This window comes from Psittacula echo, assembly GCF_963264785.1.
Source record: "Psittacula echo genome assembly, chromosome: 1".
Lineage (NCBI taxonomy): Eukaryota > Metazoa > Chordata > Aves > Psittaciformes > Psittacidae > Psittacula > Psittacula echo.
In genome coordinates this window covers 25,883,723-25,911,658 of record NC_137735.1, presented here as the reverse complement: position 1 = coordinate 25,911,658, position 27,936 = coordinate 25,883,723, and the positions used below count along the sequence as shown (strand labels likewise).

General features: G+C 38.3%; 2 protein-coding genes across 4 annotated transcripts in view; one reads left to right on the top strand and one right to left on the bottom strand.

Annotated features, from left to right (window-relative positions):
• APBB2 (amyloid beta precursor protein binding family B member 2) overlaps positions 1–6,428 on the top strand; it is a gene marked incomplete at both ends in the record, with an annotated part of 118,071 nt that extends 111,643 nt beyond the window's left edge. For all 3 annotated transcript variants that reach the window (XM_080625538.1, XM_080625537.1, XM_080625536.1), the window contains 6 exons: positions 140–254; positions 2,840–2,927; positions 4,019–4,102; positions 4,578–4,693; positions 5,479–5,658; positions 6,261–6,428. In XM_080625538.1, coding sequence (XP_080481664.1) covers positions 140–254; positions 2,840–2,927; positions 4,019–4,102; positions 4,578–4,693; positions 5,479–5,658; positions 6,261–6,428 — 751 coding nt within the window. The remainder of the gene's footprint in view (positions 1–139; positions 255–2,839; positions 2,928–4,018; positions 4,103–4,577; positions 4,694–5,478; positions 5,659–6,260) is intronic.
• A 2,516-nt stretch (positions 6,429–8,944) lies between these two features.
• Positions 8,945–27,714, bottom strand: NSUN7 (NOP2/Sun RNA methyltransferase family member 7; the record flags this gene model as incomplete). Its single annotated transcript, XM_080629331.1, has 12 exons — positions 8,945–9,085; positions 12,809–13,273; positions 14,834–14,951; positions 18,285–18,402; positions 18,957–19,058; positions 19,669–19,812; positions 20,454–20,664; positions 22,203–22,386; positions 23,623–23,775; positions 24,923–25,053; positions 26,945–27,003; positions 27,405–27,714. The coding sequence occupies 12 exons, from the start codon at positions 27,712–27,714 to the stop codon at positions 8,945–8,947; spliced, it is 2,136 nt and encodes a 711-aa protein (XP_080485457.1).
• Positions 27,715–27,936: the final 222 nt, after the last annotated feature.

Below are 27,936 nucleotides of genomic sequence, written 5' to 3'. Positions count from 1 at the left end.
TGTCAAAAGCATGTGTTTTATTCTTTGGCAGCCTACTGTTAAATGAAAGTAGGACTTGCTGTTTTGAAGATACTACTGATCCTAATGCCTTAATTTGTTTTTCTTGTTTCTAATGTGGCTGTTTATTTTGTTTACACAGAGACTTTGCTTATGTGGCAAGAGACAAAGACACAAGGATTCTGAAATGTCATGTGTTTCGATGTGACACACCGGCAAAGGCCATCGCCACAAGTTTACATGAAATCTGCTCCAAGGCAAGTGAATTTAAAGTCATATGCATTCCTCTGTTTACAGGTCACTGAGCCTATATTAATCAGCAAATGTACACATTGTTAGTTTAGTTTACGTCAATGGCAACAAGAAACAGTATAGAGAATTTGTAAAGGAAAGGACATGAATGGGTGGAATAATGGGGAGGTGAGTATTGAGATTTGAGAAGCACGAGAGGTGTTTTTGAGTTGACATGTGTATAGAGACTGAAGGTTTTCTTGAATAATAAAGAAGCTGTGGACTGAAAATGGAAAAGGAACACACAGCTTCAATTAATAATAAATGGTGATGTTAAACTCTGTAAATAAATCAGGCTTTGTTTGAATGCTGTTATTCAGTGGTATTGTCCTGCAGGACAGACAGGAAAATAGTTGCTAACATAACATGTTCACTTAAAAAAGGGGGAGAGGGGAGAAGAGTGGGTTAAAGCTACTCTAGTTAGAAATACTAAAGTATCTTTATTCCTGCTTGTGGTAGTGTTGTCTGTAATGCTGGAGAGGACCGTTCTGTTCAGTCATTTTTATCTTACAGATTTGCCACTATTTGCTGGCTATTAATTTTGATCTTCTTGCATGATCAGTTCATGAGTGTCCTCTGCATGGTCATTTCATGCAACTGTAGCAAGGCAACACGTCCTTTACAGCAGGCAAATCTCATTGAAACGCTTTATAGAGAGGCAGTTAAACCAATCGACTTTAAACTCTTATTTGTTTATTGAGCTGTGATGGATTTGTGGCTGCATTCCTGTTTTTAAGAAATACTATGCTGCTCATTTTGGTTTCCCTGAAAACATGTCAGTGTGCATTCCAGAAGTAGGCTGTGGGGTTGAATAACCTTATCAGTTATTCCGGTGTGACTTGTTCCTCCTCATGAGTCACGGCTCTTTTTAAAAAGCCCATTAGGAAACCTTTGGGGTTTAACATTCTGCTCATTTACTGTATGCCTGTCATTTGCTTTTTAAGTTTTGACTTCATGGTAGTGAATGGAATCAGTGATGTAGGAACTTGATGATCTTAAGGTCATTTCCAACCCTTACTATTCTATGATTCTATATCAAATTCCCTTTTGTAGCCAGTTGTATTGTGTAAATGTTTTTGCAGTGCTGCAGCCGTGGCTACTGAACTTGCAATGCTTCATGAGAACAACGTGAGCATTTACTCTGTGCATTCCTGTAACATCCTGGGCAGCAGAGTTCTGCCTGAGGCAGAAGGTAGTCCAACAACTGTGCAGAGCCTGTCAGGTTTGCCCATGCTTGAGTGTCTGAGGAGATGCAGGTGGCAGGACAAAGGTAGCTGCTTAGGTTGGCCAAGGAGCTGCAGGCTGTGCTTGGTGAAGGTTAATACCAGGGGCTGCAGCAGTGGCTGGCTAGAGAAGCCTAGACCTGTTATGTCCATTGTTTTTCTCCTACTTCTTTCAATTCTCACACATTTCCAGCAAAGGAAAAGCATGCTACACAGGTCGTATCACAGCTGCTCTTACCCAGTTAAGGTCAACACCAAGTAGATGCTGTGGTAGCTATACACAGGGGTGTTGAAAGGGGAGTAGAGTTGTCACATATATGTAACTATGACATGAAAATCCTGGCATTAATTTTGGATTAGAGAGTAAGTAAGCATTTAAAACCGTAACTAAAGTAACACAGATAAAACAGGATAGTGGTGTTAAATAGAGCGTGTTCCTTCATAATTCAGCAGTAGATATAATCCTCATTCAGGGAAGCAGTTGGCATGTGCTGACTGACACACTGATCCTCTTGGCTCAGTCAGGGCTCCTTCCTAAGCTAGTGTGTATCGTTTTTCATCTGTCCCTGAAACAGAAAATATATTCAAAATATGAAACCTAAAAGAAAAAAAAAAGGGGGGGGGGGGTGCGGAATTTACTAGAAGCATCTTCAGACCAAGTGACACCTGCGGAGCACCAGTTATCTTTCTAGTTAATCACAGTTAGCAGTCATAGCATAAAGAAGTGCATAGCAATGCTTTATATATGAGCTTTGGAGAACCTCTATTAGCCTCCGTGGGTCCCTTCTCAAACATGTATCTGTGGGGAATAATCATCCAAAGTGGTTATTTTGAAGTGTTTCATTGGTGTATTTTTTCTTTTTTTGCTAATATTCTACATTTTGAGGGAAGAAGTTGTATTCGCATGGGATTTTTAATTGCAGAAGAAAACATAAAAATGGAAAAAGAAACTACACAGAGCATTAGATCAGAGAGGAACATGAATAATGAACACCCCTCCTGTGTGTTAAATATTTATATTTCTTGCTATATTGCTCCTCATTGCAATTTTGCTGTTGATGAAAATGGCTGAAGGTTTTTTTTCCTTCTCTTATTGATCTTTCACCTAGGCTTGGACACGACTTACATTCTTACTACAGTTAAGGAATGGTGAATAAACGAGAGGAAAATTAAAGTTGTTATTTAAAAAGAATAACCTGTTTAGTCATGTAGCTACTGACTTCAGATTTCACAAACTAAGGCTGAAATAGGAGTAAATTTATACTTGTAGTTGCTACTGTACTATGTTAAAAAAATAATAAATGCTGTATTATCACTGTCACCTTCAGATCATGGCCGAACGGAAGAATGCTAAAGCTATGGCCTGTGGTTCATTGCAAGGGGGGACAAATGTCAACCTTGATGTTCCTCTGCAAGGTATTGTGTGTTACAGCTTGTATCCTCGGGGTGGTCCTGGGTTAGATGGGTTTAGTTTCTGATGCTGCTTTTGACCAAAATGGAGCATGTTGGGTGCAGAAGTCTGGAGTGTAATCCTGTCTTTTAATTACTGCATCTGACTGTAACCTCTTATGTTGATATTAAGCATTTTTATTATCTGTGTTGGCAGGAATGGAGTCCTGCTCAGTTACATCAACTTGTACGTTTCCTCTTTTATTTTCAAATACAAATGCGGCAAATGCAGCCTTACTTGTTTGTGGCTACTTGCACATATTGTCCTTTTCAAATCAAAATACCTCCTGACTTGAGACTGCACAATTTGGCCAAATCTTTCTTAAAAACACAGTGTGCTCCAGGTAATCACTTGCATTCGGAGGAAATGTAGGAGCACTCCTAGGTTTCAGCATCTATTTTAGCAGTTTCCAAGGCAAGGGGTGCACGTGGGTTATTATCCACCTTAAGGGGTTTTTGCACGCTCTACTGCATGGCTGAAGAAAGTTCCTTTTGCAAGTCTTTATTAGTCATTGCTTAATAGTTGCTATTTTGAAAGTATTCCAGGAGAACAAACACACTTTGTGTTAGCTTTGCAGGAAATTACATGCTTCTGGATCCACCAGTTTATACTGAACATCTTACTCTTAATCCATACATCAGCTTGTGTAACTGTGTGCTCAGACAGTACTATTGATTACTCGAGGACTGTGTTTAACATATTAACAAGGATGGCATTTAAAACACATTCCAGATTTTACATAGTTATGCAGTGAATCTTAGGTCTGTTTGTCTCAGAGATGCATTTATCTATATTTTCTGGTTTTTAATATGCCAGCAATATAACATGACCTTGTTCTTAGCGTAGGTCAAGAATTAGGTGGTGCAAAGTTATCCATAATTCCTTTAGAAATTATTGACCATTGTTCTTATCAGAAGGAGTAAAAAATAGTTTCAATCAATACAATATCTTCAGAGCACAATTACTGGGTAAACTGTTTCATGTTATTGATGAGGTAAAAGTGGTTTTCCCTGCTGTGAATGCTGATTAACAGAAATTGATTTTTGTTCCCATGCAGTAGATTTCCCGACACCAAAGACAGAACTGGTACAGAAGTTCCATGTCCAGTACCTGGGCATGCTGCCTGTAGCTAAACCTGTGGGTAGGTGGCACTTGAGTGAATTGCAAAGTACCTTGCATGTTACTTAGTAATTCCAATGGCTGGACTCTGGCTAACCAAGTGTAAATACCTGGTTTTGAAGGGTAGCGACTCTTGTGTTTCAGCCATACAAGTCACGTTCAGAGCCTCATTCAGAGCAACCAGAGTATTTTGGGAGTTGCAGAGAAGGCAGAGTTCCTTTCTATTGCTTTCTCTGCTACTAATGGGAAGGGCCTTAGAGAACTGGAACTGCGCAGCAGCTAAACATGATGCTACCCTCTTTTTAACTAAGCCAGAGGTACCTGGTTTGGTTTTGCAGATTAAGAAAACCAACTTCACAACCCTTCTCTCCATTATCAAATTAAGTTTAGTAAGGAGTCCAAAACAATGTTTTCTGTACTACCATGAAAATAAAAATGTTGTTGCTTACTTATACTCATGTATTCATTTTTTACTATTGCATTTTCTTCCCTTCTAGGAATGGATACTCTGAACAGTGCCATTGAAAGTCTAATGACTTCCTCTAGCAAAGAAGATTGGATGCCAGTTACTATGAATGTTGCTGATGCTACTGTCACAGTCATCAATGAAAGAGTAAGGCAGACTGGCTTGTTCAAAACTCATTTAACATAATAATATGAGTGTTGAAAACCAGGAACACAGGAACACTAGTAGAGGGAGTTAATTTATGCTAGAATTTATTTGCTTATTTTGCATTTTATTTCTTTCCAGAACCTGCAGAGGCTCTTACTGCTTTGATCAGCTTCAGCTTGGTTTGCCATTCCAAGCATGTTCTCAGAAATAAATTATTATAAGTATTCATTAGATACTTAAATTCAGCGTTATGCTTTCTAGGAATTTTAAGCCTAAAACACTGAAGGTTAAGCACTAAGTAAGCAATCCTAAATTCTAAACTGTATTCACCTTATTCTTGGTATGGGAGCCAAGAGTAATATTAAAATCCGTGTTTCACGTCACTGTCCTTTGTAGAGCATTTTCCATTGAGATGAATACAATGAAACTTCCAAAGAATGTCTTTTATTTGTCTTTTGATGAGGTACTAAATCAACACCTCTGTAACATAGCAGTGATAGGGGAGCATCTTTTGGAGTCATGGTAGCCATGTTGTTTTGTTTCTTTACAAAACAAGCAGTTTTTAAAGTACACAGTGCGCTCAGTGCTAATGCTCAAAGCCTTGGTCCTCTGGTAGTAGAAGGGGAGATCCAGCCCAGGCCTGGGCACACTGGGTGCATACAGATAGATAAAAAGGAGTGTTGTCCCGTCCCCGTCCCCGCCCCCCGCTTTTAATCAACATAAGGCTGACAGTAAAGTGCACAGAATATCAAATAGTCATGATCAATCATTTGATTCATAACCAGAATGAAGAGGAGATCATGGTGGAGTGTCGTGTGCGGTTCCTGTCCTTCATGGGGGTAGGCAAGGACATTCACACGTTTGCCTTCATTATGGATACAGGAAACCAGCATTTTGAGTGCCACGTTTTCTGGTGTGAACCAAACGCAGGCAATGTGTCAGAAGCTGTTCAGGCTGCTTGTATGGTAAGTGACCTTCTGCAAAGGCACCTCAGAGCACTTAGATTTTTCATTGCCTCCATAAATAATCAGCTTTCCAAATTTGCAGTTATATTGATTTCAAGACAGAGAAAGAACAGATAAAAATAGGAATTGGGATTCTGATCTATTTAATCAGTTAAAACTCAAACATTTTTAAGTTTGAAGTGTCAGTTTAGTGAACAATGCTCCTTTAATCATCTTCCCTCCTAACCTCTGCAACTTCTGTGTAAGTTAGAAATCTCTTTCAGTACACAAGTTATCTAACGCTGGGAAAATATTTTACTGGTATTTGTGTTACACAGTCTAGCGACAGTGTAATGAAAATAATCCTTGTTCAAGAATAGCTGAACTCAGAAAACTTTTTTGGGGGGGCTGTTTGTATGACTTAGATTCCATGGTGTGCTGAAGAACAGTTTCTGTCCATAGATAGATAGAGCAGGGTCTCTTTAACTTCAGCTGGGCTGTTTGTCACAGCCAGAATGGAGGTTTGACTACATTTAATGAGAAAGTACTAGAAGTGTATTTTAAATGGTGTGTGAAAGTACTGGATGCAGTAAGGACTGCAGAATGCTTCTGCTTTGTTGCAGTTGCGGTATCAGAAGTGCTTAGTAGCCAGACCTCCCTCACAGAAAGTGCGACCACCCCCACCTCCTGCAGACTCCGTGACTAGAAGAGTTACAACCAATGTAAAACGAGGAGTGTTGTCCCTCATTGACACTTTGAAACAGAAACGCCCGGTCACTGAGATGCCATAGCTGCGCCGGAGAGAAGAGCCTCCTAACCCTTAACTGAAGATAACACTAGCTACACTAAGGAAAGTGAACTGACATTGTCTGGCCTTCCATTTCAAATTGCTGATGCTTTGTCTTCAGAGAATTTACCCTTATCGAAGCAATGTTAGACAAGCATGTTCTCGTTCTTGCCACCATCGTGTGATATGAAAAGAAGCATGAATAATTTTTTTGCTGTCAGTGAGCTACACCATGAACAATGGAAGGTCTGTTTGACTGTAAATACATGAACGTTACCTAAACTCACACAAAAAGAAGAATATGGCCACGTCCCTCCCAGTGAACTCATGCTAAAGTCCTTGGAGTGAATGATGCCCAAATTGCTAGTTTCACCGTCTTGAGCTGAATTTGTCACAAACCAATCTTAACTCCTACAGCACTTTGCTCTGTTTTCAACACTGGAGTAGGTACCAAGTGTTAGCTACCATTGAATTACTGTAGATTAAATACCAAGTTTTATTTTTTACAGAACTACACCTGTTAGTTTTAAATTGCTTGTCAGCATTGGTCTAGCAACCACTTTAATAACTCCCCGACATGCTTCTGAATTGTGGTGTCATTATTTCATCTCCCAGTTATACATCATGGTCTTAGAGAAGAATTGTGCTTAATACTAAAGCAATGCTGAAAAATCCAGAAGAGTTTTCAGTGACTGAGTTGCAGGGTGATCTACTGAAGCTTTTCAGCTTTAAACATACAAATGCAACCGCTGGCTGTTAAATTTATTCTCCTAAATCGGCCATTAATTCATCACAAATACCGTTTGTTTCACACAGGGCTCAAACCGGTCAGGAGTAAGAAAGAACTAGTCTGTAATTTTATTGTCTTACAACTCTTACAGAGACTAAACTATTCCAAACCTTTTCCATACAAGTGTTTGATGAAATGTTCAGTTCAGTGTCTGGTTGCACAGTTCCCCCTTCCCCTCAGTTTGTTGCTGAATGCTGAACATGCCTCAGAAAGATCAGTCGTGTTTCTTGTCAATTGCAGAATTCTATGAAATCTCTTTTACTTTCAGTGCTCTTGTGACAAAAGAAGAAGAGAGTTTTTTCTAACAGGATAGTGCTTCAGGGGGTACACAGAATCATAGAATAGTTAGAGTTGGAAAGGACCTTAAGATCATCCAGTTCCAACCCCCCTGCCATGGGCAAGGACACCTCCCACTAAACCCATGTCACCCAAGGCTGTGTCCAACCTGGCCTTGAACACCACCAGGGATGGAGCATAAATAAACATAAAACCTGATTTCATGCTTTTGCTCCAGAGGCTTCTTATAATCGCTTTGACTACCGCAGGTGCTGACAAAGCCAGCCCAGTGTTGCCCCTCAAAAGTGTACCTCAGGCTAATGTTCAAATGCAGTCACACATCTTGAGTCTCCCCCTTTGCCGTCTTCTGTCTCGACCTGCAGATTGGTACAAATTTTGGAAATGGAACAGTAAAGATATTTTTAACTAGCATTGAAACTGTTTTGCCTCCATCTAGAGAGATGTTCCAGACTGAAACTGCCTCCTAGGCCTGCAAATCTCGTCATTTAATTTTAAAAGAACATTGGCAAGGTAGTTATTACAAGAGCTGTATTTTTTTATTTTACTATGCAAAAAACTGATATAAAATAACATTTTATTTCCTTGTTTAAACAAACTAATGGCAACACCTGGTCAAAGCAGCTAAGGAACAAAGGGGGAAAGAATGATGATTCAAGAAATTTCTGCATTTTTCAATGCAGAAAAATCATTAAGCAAAGCTCAGCATGATGTATGAGCATGTATCAGCTAAGGCTAGCTATGCCACTGTTTGTTGTAGTTAAATTTAGCTCTCTAGAACACCCCCTGAAGAGCTGATCTCCACCCATCTCTCATCTCCTTATGAGCACAGTTCTGCTCCCCGGGCACTGAAGCAGTTGTTTTCCCTCCCAAGGCTGCTACCCCCTCCACACTGGCTCTGCTGCTGGTGCAGCTGGGGGAGGAGCTGCCTGTGCCAGGCAGGGATTGCTGAGGTGAGAGGATGCCAACAACCCCACTTCAGCAGTACAGGAGGTTAAACTGACCATAACGCCAGGTTGTGAAGCATAAAGATGGCAGCTTACACACATGCTTGTTCAGTTTCTAGTGTTGATCCTTAATGATGCCTGCTGGGAGCAGGGTAATTACTCACTTCCCCTCATGACCAGATGTTGTCATGACCTACATCCAGATGTGGTGGCAAACACCATGCCTCTGGGTAGGACCATGAAGTTGGGAGATAAAACTTCCTTTATTTATCATTGTGCTAGTAATTCAGATGTTGGCTTTAGTGTATTTTAAATTACAGAAAATAATCTGACAGTGTCTTTTTAAAGTTCCAGCCAGGATTTGGGATTTGCAACTGTTCTACACCAGTGAATTTTAAACCATACAATTAAACTTTGTAGTTGCATCTGCACCATGCTGATTCTCCCTCCCCAAGAGAGATCTGGACTCTCTTTAAACAAAACCAACACTTAGCGAAGAGTAGCATAGAGGTACTTCTGCATCGGGGTTGTCAAGCCTACCACTATCCCATTCGCTTTCACTGGCAAAGGGTGCCATTGCAGGAAGGGCTGAAGAGATGATAGAGCGGAATTTGAAATGCCATAGGTCACCTGCCAATGTATGTTTTGAGTTTTGTCTGTTAAGAAAACGTTGTTGATTTTGCCAACACTTCAGTAGCATGCTTAACCATCTGACTGTATGTGGGCTTTTTGCTTCAGTAGAACTCCATGTTCTCCAAAAGATTAAATACACACCCAAGTGTTTGCAGAACCAGCCTAACACTGCAACGCCCCTTATCTTTTGTCAAACAATATAGTACAACAGTCTTTACTATCGCCAAAAAAGTCTGTCTAGGGTGTGTGTTTGAGCAACTGCCACTGGTTCAGTCAATGTTGCAGCGACCCTACAGTTATCTATGCATTTTTTATAATCCCTATTGGTTCCGTAGGCCAGCAGCCGTGTTCACTATGCCTTGTATGTCTGATGCCATATTCTAAATTAACCTGTTAAATACAGCTTAAAATATTTTTATTTTATTTATTCTATTTTTACTGAAATATCCTGCATTGTTATGTTGATGTATTGTCTTTACTGGACGTGCTCTTGTAACATTCTCCACTCTGTATACTATAGGTTGCCTAAAAAAGGCAGGCTTTGTAATTATTTGTAGTCACATTTTTATTGAAGTCTGTAGAAAAATCATGTAAAGCAAAGCAAATTCCTTCATTTTTTTTTCAATGCAAGTAGTAAGTTAGAGGTAAATATCACGTCAGTCATGTCATTGACAAGCTAACTTGCAGAAGCAAGGAGATTTATATTCACAGTCAACAACTATGAGATAAAAGCCGTTCTTCTGAAATCCGTAGTGCTGGCTGTAGGTTTTATTTAAGCCACTTACTGTTCCATTTGAAGGGGAGCAAGGGCCTGTGGGAGACGTAAGGCTGCAGAGGCCACCCACAGTAGGGTGGAATGGGAATAGCAGAAACTTGCATGGAAGGGCACAGATTCCACTCGCAGTAGGAGAGTTTGTGATGTACCTGATGGGCAGCCACCTGTACTCACAGAAATAATACGCCCCTCCGTGACAGAGGAATAAAACCTATGGAATATCCAATAGTTCTGTGTCACTAAGAGTTCTACATCCCTTTTAATTTTATCAAGCATTTCATAGATCATTTAACTAGGGATCTAAAACTGTCGTAAGTCACCCATGGCAAAGAGAACTTCCTTACTTCAACAGCTAGTAGGGGCTCAGCCTTTCAGCATTACCATTAACCCAGTACTCCTTTCTTGGGAAGGTTCAATACATTGCTAAAACTTGTGCTGTACAGTCAGTGAAAGCAGGTTTGTTTTAACAATGATAAAGAAGAAAATGCACCCACTGTTTATGAGCAGAGCTCAGTCTTACGTAAAGCACGTGACTGACAGCAAAAAGGACAATTTTCCCTGCTTTTGACCACTTCTCCACACCTAAATGTAATCTGTTCTAAGAATAAATTTAGCTGCATAAAACAATGGTCTCAACTGTTACTGGTTCTAAAGTGTGGTTATGGGGAGGGAAAAACACACTGGTGGTTTAAAGGCAATGGTGAAGCAATGGACACTTTTGTCTCTGGAAAGCTGAATCGACAGTTTCTAGTTGAAAATAACAATTGGATTACAGAATGTTAGTGATGTAAGATACAGTTTCACTGTAAAAAGTCATCGAGTCAAATGACAAAAGTCAACTGAGCATACAGGCTTCTGCCTACAAGCCATCTCAAGACATTGCCCCTGGGTGATGCTCGGTGCTTGCAAAGCAAGCTGCTGACCTGCAGAGCCAAAATTTCCACTGCCCTGCTCTGATCTTCTTGACAAGGCATCAAGATACTCAGGGGTTCAGCCTCTGACATTCCAAAGATGTAAACTCCTGGTAGCAAGAAGAGGCCAGGTGGGGGATGTCATGACGCATATTACGTAAGTAGCCAAGAAATTCTGTCATCAGACACATGTATGTTCTTTTATGAGTAATTTTAATTCTTTCTGATAATGAATGATACAGATTTTGATTTTTAAAAAGATAGTTTTGTGCTCTAAGTGCAGAATCTCTAAGTATATTTTAACCATTTAACAGCCATATTGAAAAAATAAACCAAAATCTTGCTGACCATTCCTTTTATCCAACATGTAGAATCTCTCCTCCTCTAAGATGGTTGGTTGGTTGGAAACAAGAGCAGGGTTCTTCCTTTTACTGGAACAGGTAAGGAGCACAGGTATACTCACAGGGATATGCAGCAGGTGGTGGATGCCTCTGAATAGGACAGGTGGCTCCGATTAAAATGCTAGAAGAAATTTTCACTGATTCAGCAATGCAAGGGTATGCATCTGAGGAGCAAGAGGCAGCTGTTACACTGCCCGTGTAGTGTCATTCACATCCTTTCCTCTGAAGGTAGAGCTGATCCAGCTACGTTGACTGGTGTGGGTGAGGGAGAAAAATGGAGATATTAAAACGTTTTCTGTGGATAGGTATAAATCCAGACTCATATGTCACATCGGTTAGGATTCCATTCCATAGTGCTGACACTACTGGCAGCACTTCCGCCAACTATCTTAAATGATTGCCTAGAGGAAAATTTCTCTTCTGGGCCCCAGCAACTTCTGCCCTTGTATATTGCTCTGCTGTCTTTGTTTCATTTCTACACTTCTAAATACAATTCCTGAGGTTCCTCTTACTGTCATTTTGTCATTGATTGTCATTTTCCTTCTTTATTCTGTCCTTGTTTAATAGGAAATCATACTATAATTAAAAGTATCTCTGAGCGTCCCTTTTATCCTCTGCTCAGATTACAACACAATTGTGAATACTTTACAGGTATTTTATATTTGCTAGCAAAAGGGAGCAGGTTAGAAGCTCACAGCTCTTTCCAGAGACAAGCCACTCTGTGTTGTCATTATTCAGCTGGCTTGCAGTAACACAAAAATAACTTACTTGGACGGTAGCAGCTCTTTTCGACTGAGCGATGCTTGTCTTAAGTTGTGAAAAGAAGTTATGAGCCATGACATAGTCTGACATGACATTATGATTATTCCATATTTTTAGCATGAGAATATTTTATTCAGTTTTCAGTGTTAGAATTTTGGGGCACAGCTGAGTAGACAGCAAGGAAGTAAGTACTAGACCTGTGCATGGGCTTTAGTGCACTCGGCCAGTTGCCTGTACCAAAGTTCACATCTAGTTTTAGAACTAAAGCTGAGCTAACTGGCTTACTATGCAAGGCTTAGTTTCCATGTGTCAGAGTCCAAATGGTGTCTAGTACTTGTAAAGAGAAATAAGTCAGTTAAAAAATGCAGTCTCACTTTAAAAAATCAATTTGAAATTGAGTATTCCTACAGATCTGTGCAGCTGAGGGGGGTGTGTATGTTTTCACTTGCTACTTTAAAGTGTATAGGAAGAAACTGTAGGTTTTTTGACCTTACACCCCCCAACGGTCTATCAGCCTTACACAGCAGAGTTCCATTCACTTTCAAGTGTAATTACTGGTTTAAAAACAACTAACATGGATATTTCTATGAAAATATCCCATAATATATATCCTTCCCACAGCAAGATTATCCTGCCTAAAGGTATCCTGTAATCTAAGTGTACTGATTAACGCATACAGGAATCTACCTTTTGTATAAAGGCAGGGCAGTGTGTGAAGATTCCTACATCCATGGTCGAGGATGAAGACAGCTGGCCTGACTGTTTTACACAGAGGTGGTAGAAGTACCCTGCCACAGAAACCCTTTGCTCCACTACAGCAGTGGAAGCAGTGATGAGCTGGTATCCCAGCTTTGTTTCCTTGTGAACTTACGTATGGCATTGCCACTGGAGGAAACATAATTTTTGCAGGCTTCAGTACAACCCGCCTGTGTTCTGCACGTGCCTTTCTAGCAGGCGTCTGCCTGCCGTAGGCCTTGCCCACAGGTGACAATGGATGTGTGTGCTTCAGCACTTGAGGCAGAGCTCTGGCTGAAATGGGGCAGATGGATTTCTTCAGCTGAACACCGCTTTTTGTTTGGCTGACACTCTTCTGTTGTACGTTACTGACTGCTTTAGACACAGCAACTTCAGCCTTAATATTAGATACGGTTTGACGGTGAAGGAGCTCTGCAATCTTCGGCTGTACACCACCAGCAACAATATTACGTGTAGGTTGTTTTACTTTCTGCTTTTTTTCCCCTTTCTTTGGTTTTTCTAGAAGAATGTCATCTAGTAGTCCTTTTGCTGCAGCCTGACCCAAAATGTCTTCAGCAGACAGATGTTCAGAAGACTCTTTCTGCAAAATTCAAAGAAAACAACCTAAGCCACAACACAGAGCTGCAAACTCCATGAGAAACCTAGCAGGATGACACACATGATAAATGCTAACCAGACTATTTATTCAGGAAATTAAGAACATGACTGTTGTGTAAAGAGATGTCTGAGCAGTTGCTCTTCAGAGACCTTGCCCTTTACAGGCCTGAAGAGGGGAAACTGAATTCTGGACTTCATGCTACGTCTCCCACACTGACTTCGTCTGTGACATGTCTGTAATAACATGCATATACATATAAGTGTGTATCAGAAGTAGTTACTAAAATACATAAATATTACCAATAATATTAAACATGAATAATTTTCATGATAATGAAAATCCTTGCACGTAATACAAAAGCAAGGAACTCTTAAACTAGATTAACTAGGAACCAGGTCAACATCCAAGTATCTAAAGAGAAACAATGGGGAAGAAACTATTTACAACAAGAAGAGGGTTACTGTAAACCAGAAATTTCAGTTTAAATTCTAAGTACATGTTTTCTGCTTTGCAGAAAATGTTCATTTCCAGAATCACCTAAAAATTGTCCATAGGAGCAATTGCTTCTGTGCACTAGAATTTGACTAAAAACCTATTCAAATTAGCTACCTGAAAAAAAAGTGTTTATCTGGAGGGAGGCAGTCTGGTAGACAGAGGTACATGGCATGATTAACTAAAACTTAGTAGCTCAGCCTGGTTTAGAAAAAGTATTTTTCATTGAAAAGAAAGAGGTGAGTAATATCTTGAGTAATAACTTGAAAGGCTTTTCATGTCTGATTCTCTTAATAAAATCTTCTTATTTCCCCCAAGACACAAGCTTCTTTCAAGCACTGTAATTGCAGTGTGACAGGAACTGGTACAAATAACTAAATAGGATCTCATCTCTTTAATTTTCAATTAAATTTATTTATCCCCCCTTCCTCTTTCAGTGAAAAAAGTCCTGCTTTTCTCAGACACCAGAGGAAGTTGGTGATGCTTGGAGATGCGGACTAGCCCTTTAAGGCCTTTTCTTAGGAAACGTGCCAAGACTTTTAAATATACTCAGCAAAAGCCCCCTGCCTTTCAAGCCAGATCTGCATATGCCTCAGTTTTGGAAGGACATGTATTCATACTTGTGTTATTCAAATCATAATGAAGTCTTTATCCCTACAGTGACACTGTCTGCTTGGATACTGGAAGAGCTTGGTGACACATACAGACATAACAAGTAACTTTGCTAGATACCATTTACGATGAGTCTAATCAAGCTGGTTATTTTGTTGCAAGGTGTAACAGCAACCATACGTTTCCTCTAGGTGTTCCTAGCACTGATCAGAAGACTACTCTGATCACGAACAGCTCCAAAGGAAAAGGCACATATTGGAAAGCTGTGCTCAGCATATAGAGGTGGGCACATTTCAACTGCTTGCCTATTCTTTGTTCTTAAGACAACTAAAGAACAGCCAGGATTTATTTATGTTCAATTTCATATATTCATTTGTGGAAAATGGTACTGTTCTTTTATTTCTGTGAAGTCTTTAGGTGGTAATTTTCTTAGCTTACCTCTCTTGCCAGAACAGCCAGAAAACAGCCACTGGAGATTTCTGATGGCTCTGTTTTGAAAAAAGTTTCAGTGGAAGCATTTGAATCAGAGCAAGTATCAAAACCAGGAGGAATAAGCCTGTAAAAAATAAACAAATGACCATAAAATAATATTGAAAGCTATAAAAGGAAATAAACAAGATATAGTAAAACTAATTTCCAAATTATGTCTTTCAATGAAGTCCTGTGCGGCCTATCTTCACTTTTAAAAACTGCAATTCAAAACAGACATGAGAATTAATCTTTTTAGAATTGTTTTTTCCCCCATGTTTTCCAATAATTCCCATTTAACTTTTCCCCATAACTAAGTATTAACCACCAGATAATAAATACATACAAACATAATTAACAAGCTTGTTCTTTCTCAGGTCTGCAATTACTGGATTATCAAGTTGTCCATGAAGTTAGGAAATGCTCTGAAAACACTAAGCAGTACACAAGAAACTGTAGAGGTGTTAACTTTGAATTAACCTATATGCTTATCAGAACTATCTACCTAAGCTAAAAATCTTAGCTGAGGAAAACTTGCCTATTTTTAATAACTGAGTTTTGCAGTGCATCTGTGAGGAAGGAAGGAAGCACTAGCTTTCTCTCATGTTTCCCCTGTATTCCAGTAGTCCCTACCTGTTACAAACAGGCCTTAAGGACCTAGTCTGTAAAGCAGCTAATACTAGTACTAAGCTGTTTCAGTACAGCAAAATGCTATCAAAATGTCCTGATGCAATTACTACCTCTTCCTCTTTGCATTGCTGAGGACTGTAAGATACAGCCCCCTCAGTGCTTCATTGATCCTCTTCAGACAGAGCTTTATTCAAAGGTGTTTTCAGAGAAACACATTCAGTGTTTGTAAGCAATACCCTGACTCATCTGGCTTGTCCATTTCTAAGGGGAAGTCTTCAAAACTGTTTGTTCTCAAGTTTTCACTGTCACCTGATTTTGCTTGTCTCTCAGAACTTGATAAAACATGCTACAAGGCTCATATCCTTCTTGCATTACTAAATAAAACTCTGTGTCCGAGGACACCTAGGAGATTTTTGCTTTTAGATCAGGTGATTCAATGCAAGAAAGTGCTAATCTTTACTTTGATTGACATAAACAGATTACTGTTACCAGGAATCCCTTTAGAGGATGGTCTAACCGTGAAAATTGATGCAGAAATTGGAGAGGCCAAAGGGAAATGCACGAATGATTTAGATTCTCCTCTACACACACCTTTGCAGTGTGTACCTTTACATAAGGTAAAGCCTTTGCTATAAACTGCTTGCCACATACTTAAGGTAAGCTCAGTTTAGACAGGAGGTACATCTGAAATTACCTTTACAGTTTCACAACCTGAAAGGCCAACTGTATGACCCCATTCCAGCACAGCCTTGTTTTGTTCAACACCACTTTGTTCAGCACTCAGCAGAGTAATTCCAAAAGACATAATAAGCACAACTGGTGTAAGAGTTTCCTGAAAGCTCTCCGCTTTCTTGGAAAACTGGTATTAAGTAGCTTTGTGATGACCACACAGGATGTTTTATTAGTATAACTTGTCTCTCAAAGACACTACTGTTAACACAGGGGTTCGTAATTCTGCAACCGAGTTGTTCATTCTATCCTGCATGCTTTTAGTCAAATAATTTATCTAATTAATTCCAAGGAAGGTGTACAGGGAACTGTCATAAGCAGTACATGCATCTTAAACAGCTTGAGCTTTCATCTTAAGCATAATCACAAGATATATTTTATTCATGGTGTTCTATTACTGCTCTGTTTATGCTGGTTACCAGAAGCTTTTTTGTACCAAGAATTACTCATGAGAACATCCAAGCTCCATGCAGGGCACTGGAGGAGGAACCAAATCTGGAATTATTATTTATGAAGGTCAGTGAGTTTTCAGCCACAAATCTGCTCAGGTCTGCAAGAATCCTACTGTAGCTTTTTTCTCCCTTTCTCACCATCTGAGAATGCTTTGTATTTGAAGGTAAAAGTATCATTTGGTGGTTTGACAAGTTTCATGCTGTTTCTTCAAAACATGGGCTAGATTTTGGTTTGTCTTTTTTGGGGAGGTGAGGTCTTTAGACATTGGGAATTTTTCTAAAAAAAAAAAAAAAATTAAAACTCCAGGGGAAAAAAAAAAAACCAAAACATTTTTTTTAATACACACTGTTCTATATAGCATGAATTTATGTGTTATTTGTGTTCAAATAATTCAGAGACCATTCTGTTCCAAGGTCACCCTAGTTCTTCCCATAAAATAGTAGCTGCATATAGATCAAGACATGAAAGCCTTGACAAGATTTCAAATCCCAAACGAAAACAGAGTTTACAGCAAGAATCCATAAATGCTTTTGGGGTAGTGTAACATCATTGGCAAGACATACCTTCATTTCATCCATTTGGCATAAAAATTCAAACACACCACTCTTTCCTGTCAGTGATTTGCAAGACAGATGCATTCTGTTGTACTGTATCTTAACATCACACATAACATACCTCTTTTTAAAATTCTCTGGACTGGCCATAGCTAACATTTACCATTTTAATCATGTGAAATGTAACTGCATTTAATAATACAGAACCACAGAAGCTTTCCCTACAATAGCCAGATCATTAACATCAGCTAAGATAATAGAAAATCTAAAATATATAGTATTGCTCTCCTGTGCTTTTGGCAACATAAAACTCTTAACCTGCATGCTGTAATCAACTATTACCTCTATGTGCAAGAAAGTGCCAGCTGTTTTGTGTTTATCTACTATGACTGAAAGGAAAATCCAGGCAGTATCCATCAGTCTTTTAACAACTGCTCCATCTGATGGGTAGCAGCTCACAGGTTTAACTCCATATAAAGTATACATCACATTTTTTCATATATATTACTATTTGTTATGGTTGCACAGGATGTTCTCTTACTGTAACCGGCTGTGTGTTGGTCCCTCTGCCCTCCCCCCCAAAAAAAAATCATTTGTCTAAATACAAGGATGAACATTACTACAGCAGAGATTCTTATTTTTCTGTGTTATTCTCAAATTGTAAGATTTCTTTTTCCTTTGAAACTGATCTTTCAGGATCAGAAGCTGAGAGCATGCTAGCAAGTCCCCCAACTTCTAGACTCCATTTTACCTTAAACTAGCTTCATACTCTGAATACTGATAGGACAAAGCAATAGCTTTGGCAGAAGCTCGCCACAATGTTATTTCCAACTAGTGATGCTTTTTTCCCATCTTGATTTCAGATGAACAAATAGATTACATGAAGAAGTCAAAAGGATGCTACTTCAGTACACACGTAACATCAAAAGGAATGGGAGGCAGCAAAAAACTATTTTAAATGTTAATCTTATGCAAGACAGATAAGTCTAGGATAAGAATTATGCTACAATTTAAAGTGATACTGTAATTTTCCACAGACAGAACTCATTCCATACCTATATGGCTGTACTTTATCTCCTTCCACTCCAGATTCCAGTGCTTTCTTCACTACTCTTTCATTTTCTTCTGGGTAAACTGAACAAGTGCAGTAAACAATAGCTTGTACTTCCTTAACTACAAAACAAACAAGATTTTTCCACAGTTCAAATTCTCCATACACATGGTGGTTTAGTGAGAACTGAAAGCATCACAACAATTTATACTTGTATGTCACTTCTACCCATAAAATACATCCTCCCGCAGCCATCAGTATTCAGTTTCTAGTGGGTTTTAATAATAAAAATCTTTTCAAATATTTGCAGATTTCAGCACAAATTCTAAGCAACATCCAGGTTTTTCACACAGCTACCAAAGGAGGGGAAAAGAAAGTGGCAGCATGCAGGTGGGGAGTCAGACTACACTTACAACTTTTCCAAATCAGAGTATGACTAAGCCAGTAAGCCGGTTCTCTACACAACGCTAAAGATTTCTGTACTAATGGCTGGTGAACACTAGGCCACAGAAACACCTTCAGACTTGAGGAGATCACCATTTAGGGGTTTTAGTTATAGACTTACTGTTAACTAATAGAGTTATCAGTGTATTTTTAACTATAGAAAAACTGATGATAGCACAATGGAATTGATAGTACGAGGTCTTCCCAGAAACTGGAGAGCTGGCACACTTACATTTCATTGCATGAATCAACTCATTAAGCTGCCTTTCAGCAAGAACACTGAGTTTATCCTCGGCTACAGTTCCCCGGAAAAGGTCTTTTAGTAATTCTGCGTCTAAATGCAAAGAGTTGTAAATTTATTACTGCAACTTGTACTAGTGTCTTAAATTCAGCTGTTTGCAAAAAATGCTTTGATAACAGACCTGGTTATTCCTGGTGCAGTGGAAAGACAGTTTTTACAAATTAACAATCCCAAGGAGTGCCTAAGTGATTCTTCCTTCCCTCTTTACCTGTAATCACTAGTGCCTCTTGCTTCTATTTAATGAAAATTGTACAGTGAATAGACTTATACAAACAGTCAATAAAGGAATAGTCAGTGGAAAATCATATTGGTATCTTGAAATCATTCATTGAAATCATTCATCTTGAAATCAATCATTGGTATCTTGAAATAAGTTTTTTGCCTACAGTCTTTTTACTCTAAAAGAAAGGCTACATACACTCTGATCCCCAGAATAACCCTCAAACTTCGTACCATCAACTTGAAGCAGACACACAGAATTATCCAAGTTATTTAATGTATATGTCTTATAGTAATTTAAATAAAGAGAGGGGTTTTTTTGTAACATGATACAATTTACTGAGGCAGCTATGATGTCCAGACCACAATACTTGAATACTTTTGCTGCCAGAAAGCATGAGCTAGCTATTGTATCAAAAGTTACCTCCATGCTCATTTAAAATGAAGTCTATTGGGTCACCAGCACCCAGTCCAGAGCACTGTGGTAGCAGCAAAATAACTTTTGCCTTTTGAAGTTTTGGGTCTGTTGGTCCAATCTCAGTGAAGTCTTCATGTAACAACTGAATATCTGAAAGAAAGGAAAAACTCTACAGTTCTACATGCAAGCAAGGCTGCCTAATTTTAATGCAACAAAAGGTGAGCAGACTGTGGTGTTATACAGGCTTCCATAGAGCTAGAAGCTGCTAGACCCAGATTCTGCTAAGTATACCCCACTGATTTCAGACAGATGGAAGAAATAGCTAGACCTTAGCATCTTCCACTGAAAAGACTGCTAATGGGATTCCAGAGTCTGGCTGCATTTTGTTCTGATTGTGTCCTCCAGGTAACCTGGACAAGTTCATGTGTTTTGGATTAACACTCTCAAACATGTGGATATCAGACTGAAAGCAACAGCCAAGACCCCAAATAAATGGACCCAAAAGTTCCCAGCTACCACCTACACCAACTGCTATACAGTAACTACTTCTAAGGAAAAATTCACCCTGACATTTCAGCAGCCTATGACATGGTTAATCTGCAACCTTTGATTAACTTAATTGTAGCTGAAGAGCTGTCAGTTCACCTTGTGACAAAAAATAAATTCTTACTGCCCTCCCTAATTCCTTAAACAAGGGATCTCCGAATTCTGATAACATTATGCCATATTTATATGCATCACAAATGTCTACATTAAAATACTTTATGAATGCCAACTGTTTTAAAACCTACTTGTACATTCCATGTGGCTGAAAAGGTTCCTCAGTTCTGCTTCTTTTTCTGAAGATTTCACACCACAAACAAAAATTGTGGACATACTGTGATTTGTCAGCACTGACAAATGGGCAATGGTCAGATGGGAGCCTACATGAGCCACTATGATGTCGTCACCTGAATTCAGCTGTGCCTGTGCAGCATGTACAGCAAGGCTGCGAGACTTATCCTGGAAAATAATGACACAAAAATTAAGTATCACCAATTAATTTGGTTTCTGTGAATGCCAATCTTCTTTTCCAAATTAGGAAAGTATTTCACTGTTTTCATGGAAAAGAAGGGAAAAAACGGGAAAGAAGGCAGAAGAAAAACGAACCAGGGATAGCTGCTAATATAGAATTAAATAAAGTATAAACCCAAACATCTTATAAAGTCATGCACTAAATTTAAATAATCTAATTCTAACTAATGCATACAAAAGCATAATATCTCTAGGTGAAAAGAATGCATGTATCATCCCCTTAAGGAGGAACCCCTAGCAAGAGCCAGCTCCAAAAGAGACATGGACCACATTATGCAGAACTCACCCTCAAAGGCAGCTTTACAGAGAAATACAAAATATTCACATAGCTCTTGATGATAATTATGGGAGAAATGAAGCCTTTACAGATCAAAGACCAAGATTTTGCTGAAATCTGAACAACACAGAGGCAGATTTGAATTCAGAAAGCACAGGGACCTCAACAAGAGTAAATGATGTCATACTACAGGTGATGAAGAGAAAGAGAGATAGATCAAACATTACACCCATCAAATGACTTTAAAAGTCAAAGAATGAAGATATGTTTAGCACCAAACTTGGCAAACACTGATGATAACGGAGGAGGGGGAAGCGCTAAACCTTTACAGTCACATCCATGTCTATGAATCTACTTACAGCATTCAAGTACCATTCTACTCACCTCACTTTGAATATTCTTAAATAGTAATACTCAGAATTTGTTCCTGTGACCTATGGGGCTCTCATATATGGTTCTTTTCTGTATGTGTATCTTCTATTCAAAATATACATACTGAAACAGAATACTGAATTACTTTGTAAGATGGGTAATATATTTTGAGGCTAGAATTTCCAGAAAAATGCTAAGCCTCAAGTGAAAATGCCCTTTGAAATGTTTCTGCTAGGTAATCAAGAATCATCAAGACACTTCAGATTATTTGTGGTTGCGTGTTGTTGCACTGTTACTCCAAACCACCACTCTACAACAGGAACCTCTGACCAGTCTTGCCTGGAGTCTAATGATGGGAAGTCAGGAAAAAGACCTATGGGACTTATGGAGATTTAGGAACCATGCTTCACAAAATACAAAGAGGTGTCATCATTCCATCACAAATAAGCAATTGAAGAGGAAGAAAGAATATTGGCATACCATTAGCTGCTAACTGGGGTAATGCACATATTGTTACACAGAGAATTTGCTTGCATTTTCAGTGGTGAGACTGCCTCTGACAACTTTTGATGTTTATTTTTTAAGGTTAAATTTAAAACATTCCACTAACTTAAATGTAGCTATCAATTATAAGCATTAACATTTCCATGCTAAATTTAGCAAGTGAAACAGTTTCTAACCTCCCAATTATAAAAGATGTCCAAAACCTTATGAATATGTTGCTGCTTGTAATAGGATAGACACACAATACATAACCTAATTCTAATGTAAAACATTAGTTTGCAGATCCTATGATTCAAGGGTGACATCAACTCACCTGCAGTAAGAGTTTGCTATCTGCAAAAAGATCTAAATTAAGCAGTTCTTCTTTAAGAGAGGAAGGAAAAAACAACACATCACCGCAATGCTGGTCCACACCATACGTATAATGGTCCAAGTCTGATACAGACTCAACTTTGGTGAATCCCTTCTCCTTCAAATCTCTGAAAACATCTTCAAGGCTGTTAACATACAACTCTGACCATTAAATATACAAGAGTTATTTAAGCAATACAGTTCACACTGATTACATGGATTTTTGCCTTGTATTTTTCTAGTGTGTGTGTATACATATACATATATATACATAATTGCAATACTGCCTAATACAAGAGGGGAATTCACTCTATTTTAGGCATATAAATCCTGTTTTGAAACTATTAAGTTAATAAGTCTGATGATAAGTTAAGAAAGAGGTCTGTGCTCCCAGAGGATGATTCAAAGCATCAAAACATATGTCCATTGCTCAGGAGACACTGTGGCAAATTTATGCTGGAATACTTAAATTCTTTCAATTGCTTTCAATTTAGCCCAGCTTGCCAATTAATTTAATGGCTGATAACTGAAATAATCTTTGTGTAAATGTAATGAAGGAAAAATGCTGAGGTTTGCAATTCCAATATCATAAAGATTTAAAGGCATATACAATAAGACATGTTTGCTGAAATGCAGTTTCAGACAGTACCACAAGCTTATATGGTACATTAAATGTAGATTTAACGCAGTAGCTTTTAGTTCAGTCTTATTTAAGGGCTGCAAAATCACAGCCAGAGTAAGACACATTCTCTATCTTGAAGAGCCTGTAACCTAAGCACAGAACAGTGATCCAAGACAAGAGTATGAAAACAAAATTCTTGAAAACCATATCTATGGATTACCTAACAAAACTGGTAACAGAATAACCTGGTATGGTTCATGTATTAGTTACGACAGAACTGGAAACATATATAGTTACATTTATAGTAAACCACTGAATATAAGGATTATTAAAGGGTATTTTTTATTTCAAGTCTACATTCTGTTTTGTATCTGTCTTAACACCCATAGCCAAGATTATTGCTTACAGTAACATATACACTTTTAAAGAAGTTTTCTCTATTTTTCATTGCAGTTTACTCACCCATATAGTATTTTCTAACTTTATTTTCTAATTCAATTAGTGAAAGACCCACACAAGCAACAGAATAGTAAGAAAAACTGTTTCACAACTTTGTTACAGTTCATGGATAACATTACTGCACTGTATAAAAACTACAAAGAAACATAATGCAATGTCAGTGGACCAAGCAGAATCTAAATGTAAGAAACTTAAATTACTGGTAATAATATAACCTAGAAATTCTAGAACAAGTGTGTAGCAAACCATATCACTTCCTATGTAAAAACATCAATATTAGATGATACTTAAAGGACCTTACCTGATTTTAAATGTGTTTATCCAAACACATAATGGTAAAGCAGAAGCCCTTTGGTGCTGCTTCCGTATGGTTTCTGGTAGAACATATTCAACTGAAGGAGCATCATGTTTGATGCGATATCTTGCCAGTGCAGCTGCCAATTTAGTCTTAAAACTACAAAAACATAGTCACAAGTTTAGTAAGTTTTAGACGAGTTTACATCAGCTATTAACATGCAACATTTCTATTATATTACTATCTTGCTCAGAAACCAAAACCAAAAGTGAGGCCTCGTTTTGCAAGCTGCTACAGAAAATACAAGTGAGGCATTTTCTACCCTAGACAACTGTATAGGCAAGGTAGTAGCACGTAGCTAAGACTGTTTTACTTAAATGCATGAGACTGGAATTATGACAGGTGAATATGTCAGTTTTCTCAGGCAACTATGAAAAAAAACCCCACAGATACATTTTGGAACTGTAACCTGTGGGATACGATCATAAAATTTTTTAGCATGTTTGAAGATATAAACACATGTATGTGCAGAATGAGCATTTGATGAAAGCTGGCCTCTAAATCTGTACAGAAACAACACAAGGATGATGGCAACCAGGAGTCAGTTCTCTTATTATCTGAAAATGTCAGAGGAAATATTCCCAGTCTTTTCTTTCCACAAGCTTTATGCATAATCTTGCTAGATGATAATTCAAAGTAAATACAAATTGCTGGTGAGCTACTTTAGATGTCAAGGTATATTACTTACTGCCCTTCAGAAATACCTTGCACTTATGAACTTTTGGGGCTATTCTAAATTCAGCAGCAACACAATTCTATTCAAATGTCTGTTAAGTTTATCAACAGACTGACAAAAGAAATACTTGAACACTACTTAAAATGCTTATTTCACATCTATCCTTTTTTTTTGGTTAAATATTATTATAGATAATTAGAACAAAGTTTCATAATAGAAGTTTTGCTAAACAAATGGATGTTATTCCATTCCATGACCTTGAGACTCTTACATAGTTATGAATGTTTACTATTTAATTTCTTTTCTAAAATTGTACAAAAAAATTTCAGCAACTCCAAAATAAGATCCTAGGAAAGTAATCCACAACAGAAAGACGGTTAGCTACATTTTTCTTAACTATTGGAACATGAAAGTTTCTCTCCAAACTAGGTTCTCATTAAAAATAAAAACAAAGCCTGCAAAATTTGAAGATAAGAGACCTCTGTAATAATTATTTTAACAAAGGTACTGTTATACAAGTCTGTATTTTTGCTAATATATATCAACAAAAAGAGGTTATTGCATCTATACCTGTATAGATAATGCTCTATTTTCCGAACATCTGCTACAGGTTCATCTTCATCAGAAATCTCTCGTGCTTGAAACTTTCGGTCTTGTAGGTCATAAAGCATCACAACAAGCAAGCTGGTTAATTCATCTGGCTGCAACAGAAAAGCAACTGGATAAAGTGACACAAAGCATGCCATACTTCTGCAACAAGTTCCATATCAAACAGCAGTCTCCCATGTCAGCAGTAGAATAAAAACTCCAATGAAACTCTGATTTCTAAGTATAATTCCTATGGAGAGTTAGTAAAACACTGAAATTTGAGGTTTTTTAAAAACTCAAATATACAATTTAAAAGTCATTTAGCTTATCTAAATTAAAACATTCTCCATAAACGCAGAAAATATACCCTGTCTTAATAGCTTTTAATGTTACCAGAATTTAAACCTTGAAATTATTTTCTCCTCCTATAGCAGTTCCTAGCATAGCTATGCTAACAAAAGGCTTTGGCCTATCAATTTATCTCTTGTGGGACTGTTCAGTGTGTAACAACCGACAAGCTCAGCTATAACAATCATTCTGCAGTTGGGACATATGTAAAATCTCCTTCCTATGTCTAAATGTTTAAAACAGGGAGCATCTTCTCTGTTAGGGACAGTAATTATCAGCACTTAACTTACTCTTGTCTACCTCTTTTCATGAAATTCCTACAGTTCTTGTGCCTTCAAAAATTCCTACCCTCTCACAAACAGGACTGAAATTAGCTAGGAAACTCAAGTTATTCAGGGAATACTACCAAAAAAATGTTACCTTACTTCCTTACAAAAACAAGCCAAAAATCAAGCATGTTAGATCATTTGCCTGCTCACATCAATCTCCACAAATAACATCTTGTAATTTTCAAAGGAATCAAAGACTAAACTGGAAGGGATAGAAGCAGGTTACTCTGCTAGCTCTAGATTTTCTTTTCATGTCAAAGCAGGAAAGCACATTGAGAGAGTAAACTGGACCAATTTTTGTCAGTACAATATTTGCATTCAGTACATTGCCTAGGAAATGAAACATGGGTTCAATGCATTCTTTTGTCTGATGGGGTTCGCTCCATGCTTTCCAACTCCCAGGGACAGGAAGGGAACATGACTTTCTTCACCACTCACAAGGGGACACAGCTGGGAATAAAAGCACATGGCTCATGGCCAACATCAGTGAGCAAGTATTACACATTATGGTTCACTCTCCTACCTTCTTTCTTTGAAGAATCACAGAATTGTAGAATACCAGCTTGGAAGGGACCTCAAGGATCATCTGGTCCAACCTTTCTTGGCAAAAGCAGGTTCTAGACAAGCCCCTTGTCCAGCTGCATCTTGAATTTCCCAGTATTGGGGAACCCACTTCCCTGGGGAGATGATTCCTACAGCTGATTGTGAAAAATTTTCCTCTTGTGTCCAACTGGAATCTCCCCAGGATTAACTTGTACCCATTACCCAATGGTTCCTTTAAACGCTGGAACATAGTGATAAGGTTTCCCCTGAACCTTCTTTCCTCAAGGCTGAATGAAACCCTCATACAGCTTCCCAGTCCTTTCACCATCTTTGTGGCCTTTCTGTGGACCCTCACCAGCCTGTCCGCATCTTTTTTATACAGCAGGGGCCTAATCTGAACACAGTATGCCAGGTGTGACCTGACAAGCACTGACTGGGATAAGAACTCCTTTATCTCTGCTGGTGGTGCCCTTGTTAATATAGCCTGTTGGCTTTCTCTGCTGCAGCTGCACACTGTTCACACATATTGAGCTGCTTGTCCACCGGGAGCTCCAGGTCCCTTTCCACAGAGCTGCTCCATTCAAAGCAGTAAAGGTGCAAGAAGAAACTCAAACAACGTATCTAGTACCTTGCAGATGGATTCTTTAGACAACAACAGCAGCAATATTTCAGTCTCAGAGGCTACCATATAGTTCAAAACAAGTGGTTTGAAGAATGTTGCAGAATTCTCAAAAAATATTCTAAGCACATTAAAAAATATTTCTTCATAAAAATGTTCACTTACTATTGAATGGCACGGGTAGACACAACTATCTAACAGCATTTCTTCAAGAAGATCTTGATCTGCAAAAAAAGAAAATATTGACAAGTTATGCTATGAAATCTGCAAAATTCTATGGAAGGAAAAGAAAAAATTAAAAATCATTAAATAAAAAGATGAAAGTTTAAACATCGCGAAAATTAAGGGCAAATTCAATCACAAACAGTAGCAACTCCAAATACGTATAATTCTTTTCCATGAAAAGGTACAGAGTTTCAATGTTTGGTTTCACAGCATGCTAGTGATACTTGGAGATATTTAAATATTTGAGGGACATGAGTAGTCTAGCAGTAGTAGCCTGTGGTTTAGCAACAAATCTTTAACAAAAGATCTGTGCTGTCAGGCAGAAACTAAACACCGTTCTGCCACATTTTCTCTGCTGCATTGTTTCTGTTGGCAATTCTTGGAAAAGTTTTGTACTTACATTTTAGAGCATTGAAAGCCAGTTCATAAGACAGACGCTGGGAACACACATCTTTAAAAGTCAGCGAGGGAGGTGCTGAGTCACCCGCATACCGCACCAGCATTCTATCCTTAGCCTTTTCAGTATGAATGCCTTGAAAAATCTTAGCTGCGTTCATGTATACGGTGTCGTGACAACCATTCTTCTCAATCAGAGTCATTGTTCTTTTTACAACAGATTCTTTTTCATCTGGCTTTTTCACTTCACTCAAGTCTGAAGTACCATTTATAACATCCTCATGTAAAAACAAGTTATTATTAGGCTCAGACATTTTTCCAGTTGCTGAATGTGTAAGTGTAAGTCACAATTCTGCTGCCTCTGCAAAAAACAAAGTTTGTATTTAATTATGACATTTTCTTTCCCTAGAATACACTTTTCCCCTAATTTTCAGGTCTTGAATAGAATTTCTTTTGTTTTTTAGGCTCTATTACATATATCATCTGTACCTTCTATATGCCTATCATCTTACACATAGTATTTATATATAGTTTTC